The following is a 10,048-nucleotide window of genomic DNA, read 5'->3' on the forward strand; positions in this document are numbered from 1 at the left end:
ACCCCCCCGCCAACAACCCTCCCCTGCAGATCCATCAAATGCTCAGTCTGCCCACCCTGACCTGCTATCCCCCCTCTGATCCCACCCACTTCTGCCCTCACCCTGACTTAGACTGGGTTCCCAGCATGGCCTCTGGCACCACTGAACATGTGCAAAAGCCCCTCTCAATCTATGATCACACAGCATGAAGTAAGCCACGTAATCACAGATCAGCTACAGCAAACACTTGTATGCACCCCATGAGAGCAGCTCCATGATTTTCCTAACAACTGCTAAGCTAATAGATTGCATGCAACTTCCAGTAAAATGTGCACATTCTTTCAGTTGCTCATCACTTCCTCTTCCTGCTTCCAGGCACCTCTGGGATTTGTAGTCTACAGTTGCAGCCAGCAGTAAGTTTGAATAGAGGAAAGAGTGTTTAATCCCTCTCCTTGGCCCCTGGCCCCAGCCGGGGCTTGCCTTGGGGGAGGCAGTCTCCCTCCCCCCATCGCAGATCAGGCTGCATCCCCAGCTGGGCTTCCTCCCCCTCCTCCCAACACCCCCTTGTCAGACAGCCCTCACTGCTTCAGCCAGCCCTGCTCTCTGGAGCAGACAGCATAGCCCAGCCCAGGGCTGAAAAGCATACTGGGATGTTGGGGGACTACGATTTGATTTGAACCAGGAAGGGGTCTGCGACAGAAGTTCCATAAACTGGTTCCATCCAATCAGTTAAGTCTGATAGTGCATTCAACCAGGTTTATCTTAAACCAGTTTCTGATCACTTACACTGGTTTATGTGCAACTTCTGTCCCTTGTGCAAGTGACACCCCTGTGGATACAACCAAATATGGAGGATGCTGCTGCTAGCTTTTTTGATTGGTTTTGTTGTGCAACAAGAGCACACACTATTGACTCATATCCAGTTTATGGTTTGCTGTAGCCCCCAGGTCCTTCTCTGTAGTAATACAATCTAGCCAGTCCTTCCCCTGTCTGTATTTGTGCATGCAATTATTCTGTCCCAAGAGCAGGACTTTGCATTTGTCCCTGCTAAATCTCATCTGGCTGATGATGGATCTATTTTTTTCAGTTCTGTCACAGAAAAAATCCTGGAGATTGCATAAGTTGGGACAGCTGGCTTTAAGCAACCCATTCCCAGATCTCAAAACAAGTCTGTCCCATCCTTATGGCTTAGGCTGCTGACAGTCATGTTCTACATCTTCTGGAGCCTGTATACCCTCTTCACATTCATCTTCAGATTCCCTTCTAGCAATCGATTGTGGTCCACTGTGTCTAACGCTGCCTCCTTTCCAGGAAGTTCTTGTCAGGATGAGATCTGCCTACACAGGCTTTTATATCCTGCTCATTATAAATAGCAACAAGCTGCTATAGAGAAAAGTCACAGCTATGACATGGACATGATCACACTTAACTGTGTGTGGGGGTAAGGTGGGGGACGGGGCAGGAAGGATTAATATGGCTTATCTAATAACTAAGATAGGAATCCTTGTCAGAAGGACATATTTGGAAGCGGAGGCTACTTTGAATGTAGCCTGACTGACACTTGTCTCTCAGGACTCCTAGGCACAAAGAGTATTTTCTTATTTCAGCAACGATTTACTCCTGTCATGAGTTGGGTAATCATCTATGAACAAAATGAATAAATGAGTCAGAACTTTAAGAAAACCAGAGCCATAAACAAAACTGCACATTATATTTTCAAATGTGTTACCAAAGGACCAAATAACTTAGATGACAAGATCTTGTGGGTAGGTCTTTCTGCTATATTTGTATGGAGCTCCCTGATGGGTCTCCTAGGCACAGCCTCAGTATCATTGCCAATGCATAGGGGGTGCATGTCAGTACTTAAGGTTTTGCCGCTGGCTTGGTGATCGGCTGCAGGGGGACACCCCCCCCCAGTCAGCAATCAGCGGCTGGAGGACCCCCCCCATCAGTGATCTGGTCCCCTCCCCAGACTTGGGAGGCACTAGTTGCCCATGCTCGGTATGAATAAATGGCAGTAGCTACAGTGACATGAAATGGTTTAGATTTTCCACGAATCTTAAAGTATTACATGCTAGAGAATTACTAGCAATATAATCCAATTGCCAACCCTCATGTATTTCAATATTACTGGCCTGTATGATGGAGAGATGTCATTAGTTGGGGGATTTTTCTCCTGAGTATGAAGAATCCAGGAGATGAGAAGTTTGGGGTTTTTTTCTTAGGTATATATCTTGTTCTACAGAAGAAACATGTGAGGCAAATGTTGCTATGGGAACTATTCTTCTTATTAAATAAATATGTAAATTGATGGTTTTTAAAGCGTATGTAAATAGTCCATGTATATAACCATAAGTGACCCAAATTAGGTTTTGAAATCTCACGCTGCGGGTTCTCAGAATTTTTTCATTTGTTTTTCTTGTTTGTGAATGTGGTTTGGTTTTAAACAAGCCTTCAAAAATAAACAAATAAAACAGCAGACCCGTGGTTATACTCTTCTCATCCATAAAAGGCAGCAGCTGAGCGAATTTATAGGGACAGATTCAGCTTCCTAATATGCCAGTGATAGAATTATCCCAGGACTAAACTGGAGAAACTGGGAGCTGAACAGTCTGCAGAGACTAATTAAAGATGTGGCATATTTGACTTTTACATCTGATGGATTTTCTCACTTAAATCTCACCAGACAGAGTACTGAAATCCTTCCCACTTTGGAACAAGCCCTGTACAGAGATAGTTAGATGAGTAAGATTTTTACTTTACCTAGAAAGACTGAAAAACCCTCTTCCCCAGAGGTCATCATATTCCACTGAGCTGTCACACTGTAGGCACCCAGAGATTAAGAGTCTACAAAAAAGTGAATCCTAGTAGATTATATTAGTATTACCTCTGGCCTAGTCATCATTTTATATTAAACACTTATTATCTAGATTCACTCTAGCATAGGCTCCAATTCTTCCCCTATCAAAATCAATTGTAGTTTTGTCACTGATTTTAGTAGGAGTAAGGTAAAGGCCTAAATCCAGTAACTACTCTAGGTTAAATTTGCCAATGTTCCTCAAGTGGAATATTATTTGACTGCACAAATAATTGGGGGTTTTTTCTTCACTGGGGTTTTACATATAATCTTGCTTAACAAAGAAGGTTGTGGAGGAATATGGCCTGTTTTTGTTGGGGTTAACAATTCCAGTCATAAAATATTTGAAAACAACCCTGGCTGAAAAATTAAACATAACCTTGCTTGTATAATTGGTTCCTGTGGGGCACTTAATATACTGAGACTCTCCCAGAATTTGTACTTTCAGGCTGCCTTGTTACTCCCCAGTACAATGTGCAATGCTGTACTGTCAGGGAGAAGTTCATGAAGAGGAGTAAAGCCATCATGATTTTTTTTCATCTCTCAGTGATTTTAGGTGCCCAACCTGATATGCCTTAAGAGAGACCCAATTAAAAAACTGCTGACAACCCACTCTCCAGAAGCCCTTTTAATGTGCTTTAAGATGGTCACCGAAAATTTGAGGGACTTAACCATAGTCGTATTTTATACTCTTGCCCTACAGAATGCAGAACTCTTCCCTCCCACCCACAAAAGGTCAAGTTGCCTTCAATCACCCTCAATTTATCCTCATCTCACAGGACCAACTTCAAAGAGCAAGTGTGTGTAGGTGCCCATTTTAGACACTTTCTTGGAACATTAGATGTCAAGTTAAAGAGACGACATCTCTATCTAAAGAAACTACAGCACATTTCCAGGAACAGAGTAATATATCATGACTACCAGTAACATAATTAAGGGTATACAAGCACTGCCCCAGCCCTGGGCACCCATTGAAAGGGGACAAAGATTGGCAGTCACTGCTACTGTCCCAGCCACAACTGCAGCCCAGGGTGCCAAAAACGCTTGCTGTGCTGCTGATGACTACAAGTGTCCTAAAGTGCTTCTGTGTTCCACCATGTGCCTCAACAACTTCAGATTTGTACTCTGTTAGTAAGGCATGGTTAGTTGACAGGACAGGCAGTAAGCCAGCAATGAGAAGAGGTAGTATGGTGATAAACATGGGCAACTGGTGCCTCCTGGCTCCGGGGGGGCACCAGCGGCTGATCACTGACTCTGGAAGCACTGTTGGCAAACCCAAAGTGCTGCCAGAAAAACCAGAAGTGCCACTGGTGCTTCTCTTGGGGGGGTACTGGCCAGCACTCCCCACTCCCCGGACAGCGAGGGCCAATTTCGGGGGGGGGGGGCATGTGCCCCCCCCATACCGCCCCTACACATCGCCTATGGTTTAAAGACACAGCAGTAAGAACTAGAATGTTCCCCTCCCCCAAGTTTTATACTGTGGCATGGTATATCCAAGTATAGAATACAGGAACACCTGACAAGTCACAATTCTGTATCCATAAAACCAGCAGCAGTAGCTCCCAGCTGTGGACATTTTCAGTATTTTATGAACAACACTAATGAAATATGTTTAAAGAGAGAAAAGAACACTGCCAGGCTCCTCAACCACATGCTAAGTCATTGGCTCACTCTATTCTGTAGTGTCCTGTGAGGAGGGAGAAGCAAGTTTGCAAAAACTGGAATAGACTATTCTTTCCAACTGGCTTTAAAAAGTCTGCATTTGCATTCTTTTTGTCTTTTTCTTCAAGATTTGTGAAATGGATGTTTTGTTAGCATTCATGTCAGGAGACAATAGATTTTTTTGCTTACAATAGACACAAAAAAAGCAAATTTTAGATCCTATAAACACTTGTATCCAATGCCTGATAAAAGTTTGTCCAAAAAGTGAATATCACATAGTTTATAAAACCAGCCACAGCTAAACAAAAGATCTTAAATTTTGAAAAGCAAAAAGTAAGTCAATGTAAAGCAAGCAAGCAAACAAACAAAAAAATCAGTAAACTTTTTTTCAAATCACTCATAATGCTGTCTACATTTTTTCAATGACATTTTTATGGAAACTCACAATAAAAGAAAAGGGAAAGTTTCTTGACTAAATTAAAAATTAGAAATTGTTTCTCTCTGCAAATCCATTTTATAGGAGAGAATGCCATGCAATGTAAAATCTCTACCATAAACACCAGAATCATTTCCTGAACTATTTTGCTTCTCTATTCTGGCTGCTGGTATATCTGAGTCTAGAATACATCAGGAATACACAGCAGTTGTCCAACATACAAAGTTAGGATTAAAAAAATGGAGTTGGAGCCAATGATGGCAAAACATATCCTCCCACTACCAAATTCATTTAACCTAGGCTAAATAAGGCATGCTTACACATTTCTATCATAATATCACTATAGAAATATGAAGCACTTATTTCAGCTTTGTTTTCCTTTTTTCCAAAACAAAGCAATCTAATGCCGTGATCCTACAGCTCTTTCTCCGAACAAGTTGTCTTAAGTCAGTAGAACCACTCACATGAAGAAAGTTACTCATGGGCCAGAATTTCAAATTAGCCCATTTCTCATTTGGCACTGAAATGATATTGAAAGCAAATATTTTGAAAATCTGGTCCTAGCTCTAATGGCCAAACGGTTAAAAAAAAATCCGACTAAAAACAGGCCCAAACCACAATCCATTTCACTCAATCTCTCTCACCCCGAGGCAGATATTACCTACCCAGAAGACTTAAAACTACAAACAGAGGAAGAGGAAAGAAGAAAGAACGAGCTGGATTTCTGCTGAGGAAGGATGATGAAACAATTAGGACACAAGCCTAGGTCTTGGGAGACCATGGTTAAAGTTCCTGTTCTCCACAGATCTCATGGGACCTTAGGAAAGTCACTTAGACACAGATTCACAATAGGACTAAAGATACCGAAAGCAGAGATTAGGCAGATTTTGGCAAGTGAGGTATGATCCTCAAAACCATCCACCCCTACCCCCAAGGCAACTGTAATCTCTTGACATACCTAAAATTTCAGCAGGACGATTTCCTGGGCACCTACTTCTGTGCAAGCTCAAGTGCCTCCATCTTGGCAGGTGAGGAGCTGCTTTGCCCTGATCAAGAAGCTCAGAGTAGGCAATCCTTCATGCAAGTCCTGAGGCCAGCTCAGAGCACCCCTAACATGCAGCCACAGGTTTTGAGATCTTCAAAAATGCAGCAACCACAGCTACTTTCATTCTGAGAACCCAAATTCACTGTGCTACCCGTCTTTCATGCTATAGCTCAAGGTCCGGGATGTGAGAAAGGTTCATTCAGTGTTATCCTCATTACATGGCTCTCAACAGTCGCTGGACATGTCTAAAGCAGAGATCCAAAGCCAAGTCTCCTTTCTCTCCAGTAAGTGCCCAGATCACTAGGTTAGAATGCCCTGGTCTCTCTGGACCAACAAGTCTTGAATTCTCTTTTACAAAGCCAATCCAGGAATGAGCCAACCTCCCCGCCCCACTTTCCCTTCTGTAAAATGGGATGGTAGCAAATTAAAATAGCAAGCTCTCTCACATGTTGTCACAAGGATGAAAACATTTGAAGAGTCTGAGATGCTCAAAGACTGCTAGAGCAAGTTAGTTCAATCCAAGCGTGAAAATAACCCATTAGAGGATTTTGCTGAGCAAGCATCATTTTAATGCATTGTTCCTGGCTGACACTTGATATAGGAGTGGCAATGATCTTTAGACTATTGCAGCACTCTCTATACAAGATGGGTCTATGTTTAAGTACTTGGGATAATTGTAATTACAGTAAGTTCTCAGATTTCACATCATTGAAGTGAATCTTGGCTCTTAAGTACGAGGACATTTACACCCAATGCAAATTATATGAAAAGTCTCCCATTGCACTGGAGTTGTGAAATTATTTCTGGAGTTGTCAGTCATCTCCATTTGAACAGTTCAAGTTATTTGCAGCGATAGTGTGATACACAGCAAAACAGCTCAGGTGCATGGGTTTGAACCTGGGACCTTCAGCACCTCAGCACAGATATCTGCTGGTTTTAATCAAAGAAGTGATCCTCCCCTGCCTGCCTTAGCTGATAGCAGAAGCAAGTTATTTTCCTCCTAAAATGCTCCATTGGGTTGGAAAAGCAATGGAATATCATGGGAATAGTTTAGGTCACAATTTGGACTCTGGTTTAAGTTTAGGTCATTGCCTTTGCTGGGGCCTGTTTCACTTTTGGCATTTTGAAGTCTCCAAGCAATATAAGCAAGCAATTCTTTATCCTATCTTTACACCAGCATCATCAGTTAATATGATACAAGTTCTTCCTTTGATTCATTTTAATAATAAAATAGTGCTTAGGACAAAGGGAATGAGATGAAATGAAGGAATCTACCTTCATAAAAGCACAAATTCCATTTGGGATGAACTGTGTGGTTTTTACATTTGTCTCTTTATTTTTGCTATTTAGTTATCCAGCCAACCTGCTATGGGAAGACATAGAATACTATCTTATAGCAAAGGTGAACTACAGAGGCTTTTCTGGTAAGTGGAAGTGCTGTCTAATGGTCATACTACTGACTGTTCTAGAGTAGACAGGGCTTGCTTGCATGTCAATCTAATTAACTAGTACACTACTTACAATTATTTATAGGCTTTTTGCTCTGTTTTTCTACATGATATTCTTTGTTCATTTTGGTGGGAAATGTTACTGAGTGTAGATTGTGATTATTTTCTAATTCTAAATTTGGGGATACCAGCAAAGTTTGCCACAATAATGATCCAGAGCCCTGAACAAAATCATGGAGATTCAGATCCATCAGGGCTCAACGTAAGGATCAATACACCTGCGACTCCCCCACAGTAAAGCCTTCTGCTCAAGGGATGATGCCTAGGGACATACCGTATACAGGTTTCACAGATATCATAAAAATAGCATGGAATTGTGTGTACTGTCCTTTCAAAAGAGCACAAACTGTGTACAATATTCATACCCTTCTGTTATTCTTGTTCAGGTGTCTGCCTTTCCACAAGCATATGTACATGCTAGGATAGACCAATAAAACCTATAATAGCAATAAATCAACAAAACCTTTTAGATAGGCATTAAACAGAAACTTCCATCTTTAAATCTTGAAGTAAACCCTCATGCTATATATAATTAAGAGCTGCTGATTCAATAACACATAGGTTCTTCCTATTAGGATACACCAAAAACTAGGAGTTAGAAACTTCTCTGAACCAGAAGGGCAAGCATATCCACTAGAAAAATTAAGAAAAGCCTTCCCTCCTTCCCAAGCCATCTTCTAACAAGTTTGTATGTTTTATAAGACAAGATATATGCTTTGTAGCCTGGAAGACTGATTAACTCTAGCTTCTTAAGTAGCTTGTCTTGATTTAACACCTTGAAAACAAATAGGTATTTCCCTTGGCAGTGTTAATAGAAGCTAACCACACTGAGCAGAATGAAAGCCAAATAGGCTCAGTCTGGACTTGGCTTGCTGACACAAGGTATTATACCTACATCTGGAGCCAGGAATGTTTCCTTATAATAACCACATTACGATGAAAAAAAGAAAAGAGTGGCCAGTTAGACAAAAACTACAAATATAGTTTGCATTCACAGGACTCAGTGAAAGACTGGTATTATTTTTAAAGTGTTTTTAAACTCTCTTTCCCAGAGTGCTCTTCCCTCTCTTGACAAACATAAGCTTTTAAAGCACAAAAGTAAAAATTTAAGATGTGCCACTGGCTATTCAATAGGAGAGAACGGTGCAGAGGGAAGCAGAAGGGCTGCAATTGCAAACCAAGGCAAGATGATGAATGATTTCAATAGCCATAGCTTTGATTGGGTCGGAATGGCACAAGTTTGCGTGGCAGGGAGGAAGAATTGATCTCGCCGGCACTCTGAGCTCACCTTAAAAAAAATTTTACTGAACACACATGTCCCAGATCCACCAGTGCCCTGGCTGAAAGTTTTTCCCTCCCCATCACGAAATAAAACTCTATGAAAAATATTCTTCAAACTCAGCATCCCTCCCTTGTTGCTTCAAAAAGCCAGCTCTCCAACGGAGATTCTTTTGTAGCGGCATATAGTGATCAGCTGCCCCTTGTCCCAGGAGGCTCACAGCTCAAGTGGAAAGTTATTGGCACTAATGAACTGGAGCCCTTTGGCAACAGAGATCCTGTTTGTTTTCCTGCACAGAACAGCATCTAAGTCCTGCTCTACCATCTCCAAAGAGGCAAGAATGCATCTGTTTAGAGAGCTGCCTACTGCTCTGAACTGCAAGCTGTTTCTGTATTTATAGCACTATTGGCACAGTCAGGATCTGAATTGGGGGCTGACATGTCCCTGGAAGCCAATGGGCTACTTAACCAAACAGCCTTTCCTTGGTCTGCTTCTTATTAATTTGCTTGCTTTGGAGACAGCCTTTGAGAACAGTTTGCAAAATTTCACATCAGAGCCTACTGCATGTCTCCAGCCCTGGCACACAGGGAGGTAAATGCCTTTAACACGCAACAAGCCAAACAAAAAAAAAAAGAAAAGAAAAGAAGAGGGAGGAAAAAAAGGGAAAGCACAAATACTTACACCTAAACGTCTGCTCCTAATCTTTACATACCCTTGCTTCACTATGTCATTAAAATTGGAAGCCATCCTTTACTGAAGAGCAGCTGCTCAGGAAAGTTGTAGGAGAATCCAGTTTGTGACTGAAATTATTCCTCAAGCCCACATCACTTTGAATAATCCTCCTGACCCAGAACCTCAGCAACAAGAGTTTTAATCCACTTGGGGAAGAGAGAGAAGAGTGAATGAGCCTAGAAGCCTGCCCTGTATCAGCTGACTGAGCTGCCGGCTGCAGCTGACTGGCGAGTACAATGAGCTCAGCACAGCTCCTCTCCTCCTCTCCCAGGCAGCGGATCCGCCCTCTGCCTGGCTCCCCAGCAGGGCACACGCTCCCCCACACCTAGCAGGGGGGACCAGCCAGCCCTTTCCCCCCAGCACAGCCTAAAGTTGTAGGGAATCCCAGGGGGGAGCTGTGCTCCAAGGACTGAGAGCAGAGGTGGGAAAGGCTGGCAGAACAGAGCCGGTCCCTGGGGGATTGTGCTGCTCTTGGTGAGTCCATTCCCAGGACAGGCTATCCCATGTCTTACATGCATGTGCCCATATATTCCAACATGTTATGCGTCAC

At 42.4% G+C, this 10,048-nt stretch overlaps 1 protein-coding gene across 1 annotated transcript in view; it reads right to left on the reverse strand.

Moving 5' to 3' along the window:
- DOK5 (docking protein 5) overlaps positions 1 to 9,742 on the reverse strand; it is a 113,843-nt gene extending 104,101 nt beyond the window's left edge. The window contains exon 1 of the mRNA XM_019510215.1: positions 9,448 to 9,742. Coding sequence (XP_019365760.1) covers positions 9,448 to 9,513 — 66 coding nt within the window. The 5' untranslated portion in view covers positions 9,514 to 9,742. The remainder of the gene's footprint in view (positions 1 to 9,447) is intronic.
- Between the last annotated feature and the right edge of the window lie 306 nt (positions 9,743 to 10,048).

This window comes from Gavialis gangeticus, unplaced genomic scaffold (assembly GCF_001723915.1).
Source record: "Gavialis gangeticus isolate Ggan-Ray unplaced genomic scaffold, GavGan_comp1, whole genome shotgun sequence".
In the NCBI taxonomy this organism is placed as follows: Eukaryota; Metazoa; Chordata; order Crocodylia; family Gavialidae; genus Gavialis; species Gavialis gangeticus.